This window comes from Trypanosoma brucei, chromosome 2 (genome assembly GCF_000002445.2).
Source record: "Trypanosoma brucei brucei TREU927 chromosome 2, complete sequence".
Classification (NCBI taxonomy): domain Eukaryota; phylum Euglenozoa; class Kinetoplastea; order Trypanosomatida; family Trypanosomatidae; genus Trypanosoma; species Trypanosoma brucei.
Window position 1 is genome coordinate 1182 of NC_005063.2, and position 21206 is coordinate 22387.

Consider the following 21206-nt stretch of genomic DNA (forward strand, 5'->3'; position numbering starts at 1 on the left):
CGTCTCCCTTAATGCTTATGATGCACCAAATAATTCTCTCGCAAAGAAAGGAGCGAGCAAATGCTCAGTACACGTGTCCCTATTTGTATCTTTCAATGAAGGTTCTCTTGAGTGGAGTAAAGAAAAAAACAAATAAAAAGCAAGAAGTATATGATGTAAGAGATAATACATAATGAAATGACCCAACAAGAGGGAAAGGAAGTTACATGCCTTCACTACAGTCATACAAATAAAGCCAGACCCTTCACACTCGTTTTACAATGTTCTGTCGTATCGCTCTGTATAAACAAAAAATTACTAATAGGAAATGGAAATGTAAGAAGAGAGTAAAAAAGTATCAAGTAGCTTGAGGATTATCGACACTCAGCTACGTGGAATGATACGCATCGCAAATTTGTGTTTGAAATGCTCACCATCCTAATGAACTTACTCGTATGTTACTTAATCCTAGGAAATACTTCTCTGTTCGCTCAAGTTACCTGACAACTTTCCTTCCGCACCCTATGCATTGTTACCACCTCTATTGTTAACTCCGTTGTTATTGTTACCTCTTGCTTTCAATTCAACGTATAGTGCAGTAATGTGGTTACTAAGAGAAACTGAGAATTGACGCACCTCCTGTTCCCAAAACCTTTTTTCACCTTCATTATCTTGTCCATCTTCTCTGTTGGTCATGCTGCAAGGTTGTGGTTTCGTAATTTTTTCGCTATCAACCCTTTGAACATATATTATTTCCCATACCATATCATTGGAAAAATTGTCCCAACCTTGGAAGTAACTTCGCAAATACCTTTTCATCTTCAATAACCCTCCGACGCTGCAGGGATGTTTATCGGAAATTGTGAATTGTAGTCCCACAAAAGTCTTCTGGTTCTCAACAAAAAAGAACGCATCAACAACTGGGAAACTCCTTGATTGCGGCTTGTACAATTTCATGTATTGAATTTCAGCTCCAGCTACAATTGGAACATCCTCAGGAACCTCAATCGAAGGACCAATGAGTCTTGGTTCTTGCAGCACCTGCAGCACACTTTGTGGAATTTGATTCCTAGCAAATGAGAGGCCCTGCAACTCCCTTGCCAACTCAATTAGCGTATCCTCATGCGACAGTGCTTCAATGCCACTCTTCTCAAACAGGTGGGCAGTGAGAGCGCGGTTAGACAGCAAAGCAGACATTGCAGCATATTTATTCAGTAACCAAGGTCTCAGAAAGTCTAAAATAGCTTGTCCCGTGTAAGATGAAAGCGGTCTGCAGCGATACGTATCACTCAGAAGCTCCTCCTCCTTCACTCGAACAACCCTCACCAACTTGTGTGATGCTTTGTCTGTTTGCCACATAGCTGCGTTTTGGAAAATTTCTGCGTAATCATTCATATATGTATCATTCAATTTGTTAATGTATCCCCGAATTAGTGTCCACTGACTGTCATACGAAACCAAATTACCTATATGACGAAGCAGTGGACCAACGAAAAGAATTCGACCTTGAATTTCTTGCCATTCTCTTTCAATTTTCTCTTTCGCAACTGGAGGACTCCAACCGTAAGCAGGAGCAATTTTCCCCCACCTCGATATGTGTATGGCTTCCAAATCCTTCAATGTATCACAGTTTATGTAAATATGTGAGGCGGTGTTTTGCTTGGACCATTCATGGAATTGTCTAACGTTTGGAGAACTCAAAGCAATACCGGCACAACCAACAGGTGGTTTCACTGGAGCATGATGGTCCTTGTCCACGTCGAATATGAGGTATCCCTTGATATCCTCACCGCTACTCGAATCTCTGACTATTTGCTCAACAACTGTAAATGCATTCTCATAATTACTGTAAAACGTAACATATCCTGCTCGACCACCTATGGGTTTGTGAAACACGTACGCCTTACCCCTCACAACGTATATGATAATCTGAAGTTGACTCGCTTCATAATGCAGTAGTTTGTATAACAGTAGGGATCCCACGGAAAAGGATTTACCAATACCAGGCGTACCAATAACAACATGAAACATCGGATTGATAGCCACTTCACCCATAAGCCACTGGTTAAGCCGTTCCTTAACCTTATGCCACACCCTCAGTGTTTCCCTGCGGATATAAACATCACTATTAAAAACGTACCCCACTCCCTTCTTGTGATTAATATCATAATCATTTGGGTTCTTTTCGAAAGACGTGTATGGCCAACCCACTTGAGATGTGAGTACCGCAATCTCCAAGTTACCGTGACGAGGAAGTGGTTCGTTCATAGTTTTCGGAACGTGACTTACATCAACTTCCTCCTTCGTCCACATGCGCGGCGGTCTTCCATCGAACACTTTCAATCCAAGTGGCTCTTCATCATAGCCCGACATCACATAGCTCCATTTCGCATTGCAAATGGAATCATACAATCCTCTCAGTTCGCTACCATCAGCTGCTAGGACAGCTCGCTTTTCCGCTCTCTTGGCGGCTATCACTGCAGCATCCAACCTTCCCCTCGCCACGGGACCAACAAATTCCCTTATTTCCACTGTCCCCTTCTCCTCCCACTGACTGAGGGTGCTAATTTCCTTTTCGTCAAGATACCTTGCTTTCCGCTTCATTTCAGAGAATTGGTTATATAATTCTTTATATTCCTCAAACTCATCAAGCCGCTGTATCCTTTCTAGAATCCTGGCATCCAAAATATAATCCCGTGGGCTTTGAACAAACACATCCATGGCCACATTCTCTGTGTTATACGTGTTTAAAAACTTTTTCAGCAAAAAGTCATGCAGCGTCATATTACGCAAACCCGCATAATCTTCCAGCAGCACATTCCTCACCTTACTATCCATTGTCCAGTTGGGCCTCTCTTCAGTTCTCTGCCGTATTTGTGGAGGCTGAGCAGCAGCAGGCGGTGGCGGTACATTTTCATCCCGCGGTCTCCTCACGGCTGCTCCAAAATTATCTGCCACTTGTTGGTTTGCATTATTTCCTTGTGGAGCTGCGGGACTATTTGCCCTTGACATAACTCTCTTAATATTATTAACTTAACTTCCTTTCCTTTCCTTTTTTCTCTGAAATTATAAATAACTGAAGTAAAATAATAGATAAGAAAACAATAGCGGGTGAACAGTGTAACACAATATCAAATGTAATAGAGGAGGATAATGTTTACTCACTATAGTTTGTATAATATGATATCATAGTGCATTTGGTATTGAGAGGAACAATTTCAAAATATAGCAGCTGTATAAATATTTCCCTTGCTTCATTATTATGTGCTAAATATAATGAACTTCATACATCATTTCTTTTTAAACCATGAATAATATGGAAACAAAAAATATTACTGCCTCATACACCTGCATCAACACTACGTATATATAATCAATATTTAAAGAGAGTCAAATTCTATCAATTAAAATCAAGTAAAACAATAAACAAAAAAATATATGGATATTAATGAAGCGAAGAAAAAGAGTATCGGCACAACATATAGATATACACACACATGAATACGCACTACACAATTGCTTCTTTGTATATCCTCCCCATTTTTACAATACGTAACATTCAGTTTCACTGATAAACTCATTGAAGTTGAAATCACTTATCCCCTCCGCCGTGTATTCACTTACTTCTAAAGGAGAATATTAAATAATGTCTGTAGGACAGGTAAAAAAAAACTGATAGTCTTTTTGCATCAGATAACCAGAAGGTATTTCTGTTTACTTTCATAATAAACAAAAACATCATTTTGCCCTCAGTAGAAATAAAATTGAATTACTTGCCTCCTCATTGCTCACAACTATCAACAACTAATTCAGCCCCACACATTCACATGAATCTTATGTGCCATCGTTGTTTGATGAATTCACACACCTTTTATAATGGTGATTGTAAAACATATTGTAAAAAATTGGAATAAAATTAACACAATTAATTGAGGAAACCGTAAAAGATTATCATAACATATCTTTTATTTTCCCTCCTTTCATTTACGCAAATTAAATATGTAATGATACAATTCCCTTTCAGTACGTGTCCACACCTATTGTATCATCATTGTAAGTTTCCTATTGCTCACATACACGAAGCTATTGGAATAACAAAAACATAAAACAACACATTGAAACAACTTAAAAATATATAACAAATAAAGGTAATAAAGAGAATAAGCGTGAACTGACAGATAATAAAATGAAACACGTTTCGCACTTTCCTTATAAATATTCAATAGTTGGTGGATTACAAATAAAAACAATTACACATTATAGAAAGGAAGGGATATAATTACATTATACACCTGCATGTGGATATGTAACAGTGAGTCATAGTAGAAATAAATTGACTAAACACAATAGTTATGGAAGATAACATAATTCAAAATATCAAAAATATTATTCTATCAACATTCCCTTCCTTCTCCATTAAGTTTCCAATGGTTTCAAATAATAATTCACATAATTCCATACATATGTTATGACGGGCATTGCATGCAGTACAATTGAAAGAAAGTGCAACTCATATAACATTTTCAAAAAAAAAAGGTATTGAATGGTTGTTTGCTACCATCAATTACATTTCCAATGCCTGATTACACTTTTATATGCATGAAGGAAGTTACTGATCATAACTTTAACATGCTCGAGAATCCATAACACAAAGCGACCGCTGCATGCAATTAAAAAAATATAAATATAAATAACATCCGAATTCATTTACTGACAGATGAGTGCAAGTCATTCATCCAAACTTCATAGCTGCAAACATAAACTCGTTGTTGCCAATAGGAAATAATAGCGCATAAATATTGAGTATCTGAAAATGATAGCAACGGGTTTCCATCTTTGAAATATATACATAAACTACATGAGGTATATGAAGCCATATTGGTAAAGTGTCACTACGCATGTTGCAATTTACTATCAAAAGTGTCTGCCTTATTTTATTTCTTGTGTTACTGTAACTCATGAGTATTATTCATTATTCTTTACAATACAACTGTAAGTCATTTTGCATTTTTTTACATATTTCCTTATTCCCTCATACTGGAAGTATTCCACATATAATATTCCTCAATATCGTTCACAAAATAAAAATAATTTCATTTACTTCTGCATTCAGTTTCTCGTGTAGCAGTGTGCACTAATCATCCATAAAGTTTTTAATTTGCCAAATACATCATTACGAAACTATTTTCCACAAATAAACAAACAAACAAATCATTGGGACAATATCTTTGAGATATTTCCTTCACCATATTCGCAGTTCAGTAGTGATTAAAAGAAACTTTCTGTATAATTCAACACATGGTGGAATTGCAAAGAAATGTGATGGTACTTATAATCAATAAGTTCCCAATTTTCCTCACATGGTCTCCTTTTTATGCCTTTACATCCTTATATAATTCACAGAGAATTACTTCAATTTCTTTCATATGCTTTCAGGATTCCATATGTCACAACACAAATAATATATATATATATATATATTTACACATATATATAATTTGGACATAATATTGCTTAACATATAAATTATCACAAACCTATGATATTACACTCTTCCTAAGAATAATAGAATCAAATTATTTCTATTTTGCATCATTACATGAAGCTTTGGAAAATGGAAAAAAAAAGAATCAAACAAAAGGTAATGTAAAGAACACAGTTTCATAATACAGATTATAACTTGTTTGTGAGTGTCAGATGCAAACACAAAATGTTCAAACAGGGAAACAGTAAAGGATGTTACTGGTGATGTAAGCACAAATTAACCAAAAATAGAAACATAAATAAAATTTAAAACTTGTAAAAACACAAATATATATGATACAAATATTTACCACATATTATAATTCGCCACCCTCACACTTGAATTATAAAGAGTACATAACACACATATGTGGTAAAACTAATACAACTCGAATATACATATGTGACATCTTCTTAACATAATCATTCCAATATTTACTCAGTATGTATGTCTGTGTGTGTGTAGAAATGATGAAATGTAATCGGCAGTCCCTTGACTCGGAATGCGGTATTAACATGTCTCAGATTTTAAGCATTCTTGTTCTACAAGGGAAGTCATTCGCCTATTTTTTCCTTTTTGCGGAAACAAAAAATAAAAAGAAGAATTCAGGGGTTGTAGCGGATAACTAGCTTTTTGAATCGTAGCAATATATTATGAAGCATGTACCACAGTCTACTCAGTATTTTTTTTATTATTATTTTTTTTGACTTCCTCTGATTTCATTATCTTTCGTCCATGTTTATAAATGATACTTTTGAAAGTTATAACAAGAAACTAACTCGTATTTTTAGTCACTAGCTTCACAGTTCTAAATTTCGCAATTGTACCATGGCAAAATATCATTCTTGCTTCTTATTTTATTGAAGAGTTACTCTCGTAGAAGAAAGCAGGATGAAAATACTCAAGACTTCACCAACAGGGGCCAGACATCCTTCAAAAAAGAACGAACAAAGAAGTTAACCACGCAACCCTTCTTACAAATGAGAGTGCCAATATATATACAAAACAACACGACTCTTCAACTGCACGCAACACAGGAAACGGTATCAGCGCCTCCAATCCCACAGTTAAAGCCACTTGACGAGACACTTGGAATACGAGACCCTTGCAAAGCAATGTATTGGTTATTGAAAGAAAAAGAAAACGTATTCCTTCAGGTGCTGTTTCAACAAACTGCTAGCCTAGAACTAAGAGTATCAACACACATGCATGTGATATCCACGCGTCGAATATTTGCTGTCCAGCTGACTCCAAACTCACAAAGAGGAAACCAGACGTAACCACTTACAGATCAGCCGCTAGTGTCCTTTAAGTGCATACAAATACACAACAGCAATCATTGTCACACTACTAATTTTAGGCATCATTTAATGCACATTTAACAAACATGATGCCCGACTCCAAATGTGAAAGGCACTTGTCACGCCCGCCTCCCTCCAATTCTACAGGATGGTGGAAACGGAGCGGCAAAGAAGCGGCGCGGCGCTGTTAAAATAGAGCAGCTGCGCATCAGTTGCATTGAGTTTGTGGAATGCGGAGAAACCACCAGTTGAGCTTCGAGAGTGAGGGATGCCTCCCATAGAGTCGTGGCGGCAGAATATGATGAAGACGTCACGAATCTTTTTTCTTTTTGCTGCACCCTCCCGAAATGCGTTGAAACGCCAAGCGCTACCGTCACCCCCAGAGCAAAAACGTTGGGGAGAAAAAGCGAAACAATGCGTGGGTTGTGGCGCTGAAACCGCAATTACCAACTGGCAAGGTGGATGGACCGCGACATGTGAGCGTGAAAGGGGAGGCATCGCGATATGTTTGTGGAATGTGGGGAAATGTAAGAAAAGAGACCACTAAATATGATAACGATGTCAGAGCAACGAATATGAATGGCGTACAATTCCGTTTAGAAACACTGTCTGGAAACTCTGTCCGTAAAACAACAACCGGCAGCGCCGACGAATTAAGGACAGAGGGCTGCGGGATGCCAGCCAAAAAAAAAAAAACCAACAACAGGCCACAGCGACCCCAAATCAGAAAGTCTACATAAAAGTAACCAAATACACGCAGCTCAAACGCTCAAATGCCGGATACGCAGCAGGTGACACGGCGGAAGGAATATTATCCGGCGCTTGGAAGCATGTCACCACCGCAACGACTCCTCAGAAACTGGACAGCTTCAAGTTTGGAGTGGCGGTTTGCATATGAACGCGGTGAGTGTCAGAAAAGGGGTGAAAGGCACAGCGGGAGGAACGGCAAAGTAAAAAAGGCAGGGAGGCGGTGCCAAGACTCCCGAGCAGCTATCCGCTAAAACCTACGGCATATGACATGTTTGGTATGGCGGCACAGCGCAGTAGGAACTGTTGCAACGGATCAGACATGACTGTTATAGCCCCGTCACTGCCTTCGGAGACTTTTTCAAACGAAAGGAAAGAGAGTGATGCTGACGTGTGCAGAAGTCTGAAGGCATTATATCAGCGAGGTCTGTGGTGACTAAAAGCCTGAGTTGGATGCATGGTTGGAAGGGTGGTGGATCTTGCGAATAGTTGAAAGTAGGGTGCCTGTACTTTATTTCTCATATACTCGTGTGCTCCGTATACAAAATATAAGTGAGAAATGGAGCCAACAAACGCGCCAGCAAAGTGGATGTGTTCCTTTGCAATGTCCAGACAATTCGTACTAAGACTCTTAAAGCTACTGGACCGAAGGAACCTCACGACCATGTGCAGCCGGCAAACGCACGAAAATGGAGAGCTGGCCGGCATTTCACCCTCCACTCAGCAGTTGCTCTCAACTGGAATATCGGGATTATGGATGGTGCAGAAAGCTCACCATTTTGTGGATTCTTCTGAATAGCAATGGAATCTGAAGGTTAACCCAAAGAGTTAAAACATTGAACAGGCCTGGTGACCCACATGGTCTTTTTTTGTGTGAAAAATGCCGGGCTGCGTTACTGCATCCCTTCGCGTGCATGCAAACTGAGCACAACCCAATGTCTCCTTTATTATTTGAAGCATGAAAGCTCATGGATCATAGCCATGTGACATAACGCCTTGATTACGTTAGACTGATAGGACCGCTGTGTATTTTTGTCGTTTATGTTGGGATGTGCATTTGATAGTAGCATCTGCTAGTGTACAATCATTCTAGTGAATTTGGCACATTACAGTGATTTCTTTTGAGAGTTTCTCTTCCCCCTCACTCTGAGTAAATGTGGGGTAACTGGTTTCTTTTCTGACGTTAACATGGTTTGCCAGCTCTGTTTGGAAATGTTACGGTATCATCACGCACAGTTTCGAAAATTGTCTGTAAAGCTGCTTTGAATCCATGTTGCGGTTGTCACGAATCAGAAAAATGATAACGGAGACGGGTCTGCAAAAAGGCATTGTGAGTAAGCGACAATACTGCGTATCAAATAATGTCACATCACGATGATTACAGTGCTGCTTCACAACTTCAGCATAGGGGAATGGCGGAATCGTTTCAAATGCGGAACAAATAATGAGAGTCCAAATCTCCCTCTTAAATTCCCGTGTCCGCATAAACTGTATGCAGGTGAAACATTTCTTTCAAGGAAACTGTATTTACGAGACTTAATCCAAGGAGAGATTAGGAATGCAGATACTTCATGCCTTCAATGAACAGTCGTACATCAGACCTGTCAACTCCATTAAGTGACTGAGGAGTTAACCTATTGTAAGGTGTATGGACATGGAGACATGGTTGGAGCAACCAACAGCCAGTATTCAGTACAGTTGGCTTATGTGAAACCAAAACATATGCATCCGTGTATGTTCAACCTGACAGCTTCGCGTACCCTTTTGTTAAGCTGTACGACACTCTTCCAGGTGTATACAACAAAATACAGTTATATGCATGACCTTGAGAATGAGGATGGTAGTCTACAGGAAGCATGCGAAACAGGGAAAATATATATTGAGCTGATCTGAATCCATTTGATGCAGAATGTAAGAGCGTTAACCCGGCTGATATTTTCGTATTAACCGACATACTAAAGAATGATTTAAGAAGCAGGAAAAAGTTGATCCAAACTGCATTTAGCCTGGAGTTATTTCCAATGCTCCTAGATAATATTGTGTATGATCCGTATGGGGGTTCATTACTTTTTGAGGGAGTATGAAGAAGGATGAGGAGCAGAAACTGTTCGGAAGATGACAATATTTACGATTCTTATTATTAGGTTGACATCCTTTTTGTGATGCCTTAACGGTTTAGTATGTATGAGTGCTTTACACTCGTTTTATTTGAACACAAACTGATGCATGAACAAATGCCCATTGCCAAGCTTCTTATAGAGATATTTCAATACCTGAAAAAGGGACCGGGACGCAAAGTTTGGGAATGGAATTTCCCCGCCCGTAACGCTGATTACATAAGACGATCAATCAACACATTTCCGCCTGTCCACAGTTAATCGGAAACCGTAGTGCCCATATGTCTCCCTAATTACTGTTGTCCCTTCAGTTTTCACAGTAGATGTTTCAATTGGTTTCTACGGCCGAGCTAAATAAAGCGTGTGTGTCATATCGTGGAGGTGTTTCCATGTGTCTTCGCTTTCCGTTTTGTCACTGCGTTTGGGCTCACGCAGTGACATTAATTGAAAATTCAGGCCACTACCATAGATGGGTGGCTCGCGGAGAGAGTGAGGATTGGGATTATTCTAACGGCTTTGTGGTTGTGTGTCCCGTGCCTTTGGAAAATATTGCAGCCAATGAAAGGGAAGGCAAGTGTCACCTTGCTTTCCATGCTGCGACATCAATGCATCACGATTTTATGCTAGTTGCCCTGCGAGGGAAGGCCGTGAAGGCGAAGGTTAGCTTCCGGTTTAAGGAAATGTAGAGACTTCCTGATACTACTGTCAGAAACTACTGTTGCTGCGTGCTCCAGGCACTGGGTCAGTAATTCATAAATACAACAACGAGAATAAAATTAATCCCTTGTGGCTGCTAAGCGTGTAAGCAACTGAGAATAATAAACAGTATATTTTTGCCACACCTTATTGATTTCTATATATATATACAAAACAACCTCATTACAATTATCATTTCTTTTGTGCCCAAAGGCTGCTGAATGAAGGTTAGGATTACTGACCATAACACATTTTGGCATGCACCTCAATTACTTCCTTATAACACTTCCCCCCCCCCCCTCGTTTGATTCATCGCTTAGCTCTATTATTAAAAAAGAAAAAGCATTTCCTCAACACTCAGCACCTCAAGGAATCGGAAACGGGAACTACAATGTCAGGAAACCAAGGAAGAAAGCGACAGCGCATCTCATCACCTGAGCAGTCAGAAGCTTTAAAGGAACCATCAACTACTGAACAAAATAAACTCACCACCGTTACAATCACCGAAGAGACGCGTGACGCCAGTAATGATGAAACTGTGGTATCATTACTGAATGAGCATGAGAAATTGATTAAACAAACGACACGGCTGGAAAGCAGTGTGAAGGCACTTAGGTGTTTCATGAGTAATCTCACAGCTATGAGTGGCGAAAGGCAAGGTGGTGTGTGTGATGACACCGAATGCATACATAGAGTAACGTTATATAATGCTGCTGATAATGCCTTCAGTGACGAAGGACTATATGAAGGTGCTCTTTCCTCACTCTGTGGCCGCATTCAAGCTAAGAAATTAACCATCACGTTATCAAAGGGTGGGAAACTTAACTTAAAACGAGTCAGTAAGCTAAAGCAGTTAGAAGAGTTACGCATTGAATATCCGCGTGGAAAACTTGTGAATATCATATCTTTGAATAACCTTGATATGTTGAAAAGGCTTTGTCTCAGGAGCAACAATGTTGACAACAATGACGTTTGCCATTTATTCAGTGTTGGAACATTGGAAGAGTTGGCTATTACTGACACCATGCAACTGACAAATATCAGAGGAATCTCTCGCTTGACTAACCTGATGTGTCTTGAGTTAAATTCCACAGATATTGATGATACCTGTATAGGGGAAATAAGTGCATGTGCTAAACTGTCCAAATTGAGTGTATCCGAATGCAACAATATCACGGATGCAACCCCAATTTCACAGCTTGCAGCGCTTGAAGAGTTGAATCTAAACAGCTGTTACCACATAACGAAGGGAATAGGAACACTTGGCATGTTGTTACGATTGCGTATGCTTGACTTGAGTGGTGTTCCTGTGGAAGATAATTGTCTGAAGGATTTGTGTGACTGTGGATCGCTTGAAAGGCTGAACATTTCTTATTGTATTCAGCTGACAGATATCAATCCACTCTCCAATGCCACTGCTATTGAGGAATTGAACCTTAACGGTTGTCGCCGAATAACAAGGGGGATAGACGTTGTGTGGGCATTACCAAAGCTCCGTGTATTTCACATGAAGGATGTGCACCTGAGCGAGCCATCTCTCGATTCAGTTGGGACTGGTGGATCACTTGTAAAGGTCAGTCTTGATAACTGCGCAGGCTTTGGTGATATGTCACTCTTATCCAGCATTGTTACACTCGAGGAGCTGAATATTCAAAAATGTGCTGACATCATTAGTGGTGTGGGTTGCCTTGGTACACTACCGTACCTGCGTGTGCTTAACATAAAGGAGGTACACATCTCGTCCCTTGACTTTACTGGTATTGGTGCCTCAAAATCCCTTTTACAGCTCAATATGGAGAGTATCACGGGACTGAGTAATGTGGAAGCACTCGCCAACATTTTGACTCTGGAAAAACTAAGCCTTCACGGCTGCACGGATATTGACGCTGGAATTGGATGTCTCGGAAACCTGCCACAGCTTAAAGTGTTGGATCTGTCTGGCACAAATACCGACAATGAGTCTCTCAGAAGTTTATGCCTATCGCAGACAATGGTGTCCCTCAACCTTTCCCATTGTTGGAAAATGACAAATGTGTCCCATATTTCAAGCCTTGAAGCATTGAATGAACTGAATCTGAGCAACTGTATTAGGATAAATGCAGGATGGGAAGCACTTGAAAAACTTCAGCAGCTACATGTGGCAATCCTCTCGAATACACATATTACTGATAGAGGCATATCCTATTTTAGCAAGTGCAAAAACCTTGTTACGCTTGATCTTTCTTTCTGCAATAAGTTACTTGATGTTACAACTCTCTCCAACATCACTACGCTTGAGGAGTTGAATCTTGATAGTTGTTCAAACATCAGAAAAGGGCTGAGCGTTCTTGGAGAGTTGCCACGGCTTTGTGTGTTGAACATAAAGGGTGTACAGTTGGAAGACTCAGTTATTGGTTCACTAGGGAATGGTAAATCACTTGTAAGGCTCAGTCTTGAGAATTGCAAAGGGTTTGGTGATGTCACGCCTCTCTCGAACCTTGTTACACTTGAGGAACTGAATCTCCACTACTGTGACAAAGTAACCTCTGGAATGGGAACACTGGGCAGGCTACCGCAGCTTCGTGTACTGGATTTGGGACGGACACAAGTTGATGATAATTCCCTTGAGAATATCTGCACAAGCTCAATCCCACTTGTGTCATTAAATTTTTCGCATTGCAAGAAAATAACATCTATTTCTGCAATAGCTTCCCTTACAGCATTGGAGGAACTCAACATTGACAACTGCTGTAATGTAACATCCGGTTGGAATGTATTTGGTACACTTCACCAACTGCGTGTAGCCACACTGTCAAACACACGCATTAATGATGAAAAAATACGGCACGTTAGCGAGTGCAAGTCTTTGAATACACTCAACCTTGCGTTTTGCAAAGATATAACAGACGTCACAGCACTTTCTAAAATTACTATGCTTGAGGAGTTGAACCTTGATTGCTGCCCTAACATCAGAAAAGGTATTGAAACTCTTGGAACGCTTCCCAAGGCACGTATCCTAAGCATGAAGGAATGTTACATGGGAGACGGATATGCGCAACAATGTTCCATCCTTGGGAATAGTAAGTCACTTGTGAAACTGAATCTTGAGAGGTCAAGAGGGCGCATATCTGTGAAAGCTCTCTCTGACATTGCGACGTTGGAGGAGTTGGTACTTGATCATGCACGGGAAGTATGTTGCATACCGTCATTTTCCTGTCTACCGCGCCTTCGAGTACTGAATCTGAAATATACGGATATCAATGGTGATGCAACTAAAAATATTTCCGAATCAAAATCGCTGCGATCACTCAACTTATCACATTGTAAATGGGTAACTGATATATCAGTATTATCTTCCTTATCGACACTGGAGGAGCTGAATGTTAACTGCTGCAATGCAATACGAAAAGGCTGGGAGTCGCTCGGGAAGCTGCCTCTACTACGTGTAGCAATTCTATCTGATACTAACATCACCGCTAAAGATATAGCTTGCCTTAGCAGTTGCAAAAAGCTGGTGAAACTAAAGTTTTTTCGGTGTAAGAAGTTGTCAGATGTTACGGTGGTGTATAAAATTCAATCACTGGAGGAGCTGATAGTTAAGAACTGCTCAGGCGGCCTCAAGGGACTGAATGCCCTTGGTACACTTCCACGGTTGCGTTTTCTCCATCTGCGAAATGTGAGTGGTAGTGATATATCTGTTGAATCTATTGGGACGAGCAAATCTCTCGTGAGGCTTAATATTGAAACGCGCGAGGAGTTAACAGACACAACACCCCTCTCCAACATCACATCCCTTGAGGAATTGTCATTGCGGAAATGCGGTAATAATCTGGAAGGAGTCGGAACACTTGGGAAACTGCCACGGCTTAGATCGCTGTATCTGGGTTTATCTCGCATTAACGATAGCACACTTTATTATATTTGTCTGTCTCGATCAATTACGTCACTTAACCTAGCCTCCAGTTGGAAACTAACAGATATATCTCATATATCAAAGCTTACGGCACTGGAGGAATTGAATCTGAGAGGATGTTACCCCATAACTTCAGGCTGGGAAGCACTAAGCGAATTACCACGACTTCGTGTGCTCAACTTGGAATCCACCAGAGTTACGACCCGTTACGGTGGATATTATATCAGAAGATGCAAATCCCTCGTCACACTCAGCCTTGAATCGTGTGATATGACCGATGCTTCATGTCTTGCTAATATCAAGACACTGGAGGAGTTGCATATAGGGAGATGCAAAGAGCTAAGGTGGGGGTTTAGTCCACTTTTCACTCTTCCGCGGTTGCGCATTCTTAACTTGATTTGTTCTCTCATTACAGATGAAGACCTCAGGGAAATTCAACCACCCCATACCATTGAGGAGCTCAATCTCTCTTATTGTGAGGAGCTCAATGATATTACACCACTTGGGAGAATAAAATCAATTAAAAAATTGCATCTCCGTCAGAGCCATGATGCCAGAAGGCCTACAGAAGGATTCAGAAGTCTTTTGGAGTTGCCGTGTCTTTCTTGGGTTGACCTAAACAACGTGTACGGCTGGTTTGATGTTTCTTGTGAACTGAGAAAAAGGAGGGTACATACCTAATAATATTTGATCCATTGTTTCACTTTGTATTATTGTAACAACTTATTGCTGAGAACACGTTACTAAATTTAACAGCCAGTTCGAGTGGTTCGCTCACTGTAGGCACTATTACTCAAACAGATACCAGTAACAATTCACATGGATGATATTGTATGTTACACTATATTAAATACGAGAAATACGAGGATTTCATTACGGTTATTTAAGTGCTTCGTATTTTACTAAGTCATACCAATCATATGTTGTGAAGAATAAAGAACAGTTAGGAAAGTGTGTGTGTGTGTGTATGCACAAGGCTTTTTTCTCAGTGGAAATTTGTATTTTAGTTGCAAGCGTAGTAATTATTGTATTACGCTCATTTATGCTACAACCATGTCAATTGAATATCTCATTTCTTGTATGTTTTTCTGTCTTTACAGCTACATACTCTCACCCAAATGTCGAATGAAATATTATCGTTATTATTATTATTATTTCTATCGTTCTTATTGTTATTACGTGAAACACAACATTCACATTTAATTTTTACTCATAACGACACCCGAAAAGTAAAAGCACTCAACATTCTGCAGTACTGTATACCTGTCAATGATATGAGGAGGTGAAGTTTATATACCATTAAAGTATGGTGAATATATTTCATTATTATTATTATTATTTGTTTTACTGAAAGAAATGACAGAGTGACTTTACAATAAATTATATCAGAGCAGCATGTTGTGCACCAAGTTCTTACATGGGAAACGATAATAAAACACATTACGTGTCTCGTGATTCTTTTTTACATTTGCTGCTGGCAGATACATATTCTCAAACAGTGTAATCGAATCCCCTTGTTTCATTAAAATATTTTAAATTATTTTATTTATTTTTGTAATAACATAATTTATTTTACTACATTTCCTTTCAGAATTATTTGGGCCAAACTTTTGTAAAGATGTCATACATTCCGAATTCCCTTGCACAGCAAAGGGTTGTGTACCGCCTTAACCCATTAACATTTGTGCTACTTGTGCATGGGAGAATGTAGTAACCATTTCACTGGCTTTGGGAACTATTATTTTCTTACAACATGATGCCTCAGAAGAACTGAAGGCGAGAGCAAATCCTTTCATTCATTTTATTTTCCTTTTCTTACCGTATCCGTATATGTTTATTACTTTCCAGAAAATACTGCTGAGGTAAATTATGTATTTCTTCATATTTACTTTTTATTTGACAATAACAAGAAAAGGATTTCCTCCTCACACACTTAAATTAATTAGACACTGCTGTTAGCTGATAAGTTATGGACAGCCGCACATTTAAGTTACACAAATCCACACCGATTCGAAATAGTAAAATATCAAATATTATGTATTTATTTGAGGAAAAAAAAAGAGACGAAAAGAAGCGCTGCATCTGAAGCAAGATGCATGTGAAATCGAAGAACAACTGTCATTTGAATATCATATCCCCAAATTGTTTTGATTACATTATTAGCAGTAAATGCTTACGGAACTTGGGAAGTGAATGACTACTGAAATTAAAAGCATGAGGACGCATTGCGATGACACATGAGAGAAACATGGGTGGGATTTTTATATATTGGAAAGTGGAGTGGCTTTAAGGTATTTTACATGATGTTTAGTTGGAGATTGAAATACTTCAGAAAATAGTGAAAGAGTGTTATGATACAGGAATCTTTTCGTTTACTAATTTCAAGCGGACTTCCACGACGCACTATTTTCGGTTTACATTGCAAGAAGTGGTATGATATATGCAACCGCTTATTTCTTATTTATTTTTTGTGAGTTTATATAAGTGTGGTTTGGTGACGTGGAAAATTTTAGCATATGGTTAATGTCTTTGTGACAAGCAACTGCTCTGCTCGAGCTATGGTATTGGAAGGTTAAATATAAATTATATGTTTTATGAGTTATCAAATGCTGAATGCTTCAACTGACTCACTCTTCAAACCAAAACACTTTCTCAGCTTTTCCACTCTGAGCTAAAAATGTAGTTCAGTTTCCAAACAGCACACCACATCTCATTCATTATCGGGTAAAGAGATATTTGTTGTATGGGCAACACGAAAGTGGAGAAGTGCAGAAAGTAGAAATAAAGAAATATATATATATATATCGAATTATGTTGGAACTGGAGGTATCATTCAACCTAAGAGCAAAAGCACCTTTCCTTCTGTTGTGAGCCGCAACCATGCCGTGACGAAGTTACAAGTGGAAGGAGTTGACTCAAATCATTCATCACCTAATATCTGTAATGTGAATATGTTTGTTGAGAGATATTCGTATGTTAATGAGAGACCATTATGCAGAGGGAAGAACAACCGACGACTGCAACCTAAAACCCGTAATTTGCGGACTGTGATAAACTTTAACAGTTTCATTTTATTATGTAAAGATGGCATCAGCAGATTACACTTGTAAGCTGTTTGAAGTCAAAACAACGATACACGGAAGGGAATGTGCAAGTGGTGATTTAAATCGTATGTTTATGAGAAATTTGTAGTGTGAATCAACTGTTGAAATATGTTGCGCGATATTAACAGCAGATGTTGTTTTTTTCATATTATTCTTTTTTTTTTTTTTTTACTTGTCTGTCGAACAATCTGAGGTTTAGTTGATATATTCCTGAGTTTCATCACATGTGTTTCTGTTTATATAATACTAATCGTTACAAACTAAATATCTGCAGTAAGTATATTAAAAACATACGATTTGTCACCACCTCTTGCTTCATTTCTCTTTATTCAAACGGCACTTTCTTTTAATCTTGTAAATAATTTTTTTATCGTTGTTTCATTTGTTTGTACCCTTCATCCTCTGCGCACGCTGCTGTATTTATTTGCTTCTACACGCTCGCAAAAAAAAAAAGAAAATATAAATTATTTTGAAACAAATACAGGTTGCGACTGATGTTTGTTCTGTTTGCGTCGTATTATAAGGGGAATGTAAGATTCGTTGATTAAACATTTCATGGCGCATCATTACCGAGTTGTTTGTCATGAATTCATAATTAACCATGAGACAGGTTTTTACGAGTCATACTCCCTGCATAAATGCAATGCACTGAAGGAATGTAATTTTATTTATTTTTTATTACTACCATTTTTATTGTCAGTATTAATATTCAGGTTTTCATCCATCACTATTTTATTATTTATATTTTCTTTCCAACATCTGTTTCAAGCAACATGGTCGATTGGAAATAATGTAAACATCAATGGTTAGAGAAACTTTGATTTGCCTTGAGCGTGCAGATGCGCAAAGTTCAAAAGGTTTCAGAAAGGTGATGGGGAAGTTTAACCATATTTTTTTATTACTGAATTATTTCTCTAAAATGCTTTTTTTCTTTTGTGTTGCACTTACATTCAAAACCAATTGGGCAGCACTTTGAAGACAGTCAGGTGGCGTATGGAAATATTTGCCATTTTGGGAAATTTTCTACCGCTTACTAAAGTTTGATATGTTTTAACACTTTTTGATGAAAATGTGAATATTGTTGAAAAACTCGAAAATATAAAACTTCTACTAAAAATTGTATAATAGTGGACTACGGATGTAAAGTAGTATAGTGATAGGGTATTAAAAAATGAGTGCTATTTTTATTTTGTTTATTTTATTGATACTCGTTATGCGTATCATAGTAAGGATAATGATAATGATAGGAGTATGTTGTGACTGTGTATATACGAATATAATAAGAGTAGTTGTATGGAACAACTGGAAACCAAAAATAGAAGCGCTTAAAACAATTCTAAGAATACTATATGAAAAATGATGCAATGGGAGTAAGCGAGTATGAGATAGAACGCAAAGGTGAATGAGAAATATTGATGGAGGAAAGTAAGAGGGAGGAAGAAAAAAATGTAGCTGTAATATGTGTAGCTTCACCTGCAAATATGAAGATTGGTATTATACACACAACGAAATGACTAAAGAGGAAACGAAGGAGAGAAACAGTCCAGTTTAGAGTCTAAATGGAGTTGGTACGTGATCATTACCGATAGGAAAAGAGAGAGAGAAGACGAAAAGAAATTAAAGAAAGTACGGAGTGAAGTGAAAATATATGCGAGTGCACGGCGAAAAACAAAATGATACTTGACGATAAAGAGGATAACCCACAAATTTGCGGTATTATACTGAAAATGGATACAGTCTTTTCAGAGATGATTGCAGTAGCAGCAGCTTTAAACGCTACGCTGATGGGGGTCTTATGATGGAAACCGTGTAATTGGAATAGCTAGCACACGCAACTGGTAAAATTTCTAGTATATCTGAACTAATCAGTGCAACCAGCTACTTCCATCAACATAACTATGCGTAGAGGTGAAATGTAAAGAATGCAATAAAGGAGTAGAATTCCTCTAGTGTGCTCTGCACCAGCTGTTGCTAAAACTGACTTCTAAAACAAAAAACTGTAGATGCACGCTCAAAGATAAGCTGCACACACTAAGCAAACATGTAGCAGCAGATACATCATAATAATATCAAGTCGATGCCTGTATATAAAACTGTTTCTTAACTAAACAGCTTAGTAGTACATCTGACTTATCTTCCTTGAGTTTTCTACATTTTTTGCTAATAACAGCCTAAAATTATAAAGGTATATTAGGCAATAAAGTTTCGTATATTGAGAAATTTACTACTACCGTTGTTATTACATTGTGTATTTAAGTACAGTATCTCTTGAAAGTGAAAATAAATAACATAAACAATGTGTCAGTGAATTATACTAAGAAACCAAGGGTCTTTGTGGTTGTAGTTCAAACTCATGCAACACAAGGGATGGTGTAGGCTCATATTGAGTGCCAAACTAAGTAACATTGAAATTATTACAATTGCGATGGGAGTTTTGTATATCCATGTTACGAGACCGACATGGGTTATGGAATTTTAAAGAAACAGAATGCAAGTGATGAGGATATTTTAATTCATTCAGACGGATCTGATGTTATTGTTACTGATGGACAGAAGTATGAAAATGCTGTGGAATATTTTATACAAAATACTGCAGAAAATGAAGAGAATTTTAGTGGAGAGGATATAGTCAAAGAAAAGCGGATTTCTCCAATTCTATTTATGTCGACAGCTGAGTATTATTAACCTCAGTTGGATTTGCTTATGAACTCACATCACAAGGAGAATATGGAGAGATGTTATTGGTTTTTAAAGGCTCTTTACTCAGGGAAGGAAAAACTCAACCTAACTCATTTGCTAAAATGGTGGATAACTAAAAAACCTTAGTTGAGCAGTTGTGGTATAATAGCTAGTGTGGAAATTCAGAAAGTTTTAGAAAGCGTTTAATGAAATGCTTAAAATGAGCAGCGGGTGGTGGTCGGACCAGAGTAATTACAATCCTTTACTTATTTGTAGTGCGATTCAGGAGGAAGCTGTTGGCCAGGAATTTGTTTTGAAGCGAGGAATGATTGGATTAGATTATGAAGAACATTTATTCTCCATCCCAGTCAGTGGCCCTATTACAGAAGCTGCGTTCCTTCATCTTGTGGGCAACGCCTTATGGAAGGAAAGGGCAAAGGAAATAATGACAAACTTAACTTGGTTCTACAAGTTTGCGAGTAAGGAATTTATAAATCAAAACCTAACAAGCTTCAAACTTATGTAGTATCAGGAAAAAGGTTGCATTTTGGTTATGAAAGTATTTGTGGTGATGCATTTAAAGAAGGGGACTCATCTAAGGCTAAAAAATTATGAAGACAGTAAAAATAAGGACATTAAAATTCATTGGAATTTCCCAAAGTGACTAGGAAAGAAGCAGCACTGCCAAGCAAAAATCCAACAGCAGACTGGCGCACTCAAAACTTGTAGAAGACTTCTACACCCAATGTTCGTTGAAAATTACAAGGTAAAAACAAAGCGGGAATATGATTAACAGGAACAGCGATGAGTTAACCTACCTCAGCAGAGAGGCGCAGATAAAAGACGATACAGCCCTTTTGGCCGCAGCGCTCGTAAGCAGCACAACAGCTAACGCTGCGAGCGACACATTGCCTGACACCAACCTAAAAGGGCAGATAACAATTAAGTGCGACGAAGCAGCATATCTAGCTGACAGGACGCTGGCTTTTAGAAACGTTATAGACCAGCACATCGCTGTAATGGCATTTTTTTTTTGGAATTTTCTTCGTGCTTTCGTGAGAATTTCCCCCCACTGGCGCGGCCATCAGCCATCACCGTAGAGCCCTGAGATGCTATCGTTCTGGCGACTGTGGCAGAGTCTCCATTTTTTTATTCATCCTAACACAC

General features: G+C 38.6%; 4 protein-coding genes and 1 pseudogene across 4 annotated transcripts, besides 11 other annotated features; 4 read left to right on the plus strand and 1 right to left on the minus strand.

The window, feature by feature from the left end:
• Positions 1 to 21206: part of a sequence feature (sequence corresponds to BAC RPCI93-3B10) that runs on past both edges of the window.
• Tb927.2.100 (retrotransposon hot spot (RHS) protein, putative) lies at positions 502 to 2991 on the minus strand (the record flags this gene model as incomplete). Its single annotated transcript, XM_946380.1, has 1 exon — positions 502 to 2991. The coding sequence occupies one exon, from the start codon at positions 2989 to 2991 to the stop codon at positions 502 to 504; it is 2490 nt and encodes an 829-aa protein (XP_951473.1).
• Positions 4648 to 4673: a sequence feature (AT_rich).
• Positions 5441 to 5475: a microsatellite.
• Positions 6184 to 6208: a sequence feature (AT_rich).
• Positions 8111 to 8350, plus strand: Tb927.2.150 (hypothetical protein; the record flags this gene model as incomplete). The annotated part of the gene is made up of 1 exon (XM_946381.1): positions 8111 to 8350. One exon carries the CDS (start codon positions 8111 to 8113, stop codon positions 8348 to 8350), a length of 240 nt encoding a protein of 79 aa, XP_951474.1.
• Positions 9992 to 10354, plus strand: Tb927.2.160 (hypothetical protein, conserved; the record flags this gene model as incomplete). Its single annotated transcript, XM_946382.1, has 1 exon — positions 9992 to 10354. The coding sequence occupies one exon, from the start codon at positions 9992 to 9994 to the stop codon at positions 10352 to 10354; it is 363 nt and encodes a 120-aa protein (XP_951475.1).
• On the plus strand, positions 10756 to 14937 carry Tb927.2.170 (leucine-rich repeat protein (LRRP), putative; the record flags this gene model as incomplete). The annotated part of the gene is made up of 1 exon (XM_946383.1): positions 10756 to 14937. The coding sequence occupies one exon, from the start codon at positions 10756 to 10758 to the stop codon at positions 14935 to 14937; it is 4182 nt and encodes a 1393-aa protein (XP_951476.1).
• Positions 15388 to 15434: a microsatellite.
• Positions 15569 to 15597: a sequence feature (AT_rich).
• Positions 15778 to 15831: a sequence feature (AT_rich).
• Positions 17803 to 17831: a sequence feature (AT_rich).
• Positions 18020 to 18041: a sequence feature (AT_rich).
• On the plus strand, positions 19558 to 20651 carry Tb927.2.200 (annotated as a pseudogene).
• Positions 21065 to 21206: part of a mobile genetic element that runs on past the window's edge.
• Positions 21065 to 21206: part of a mobile genetic element that runs on past the window's edge.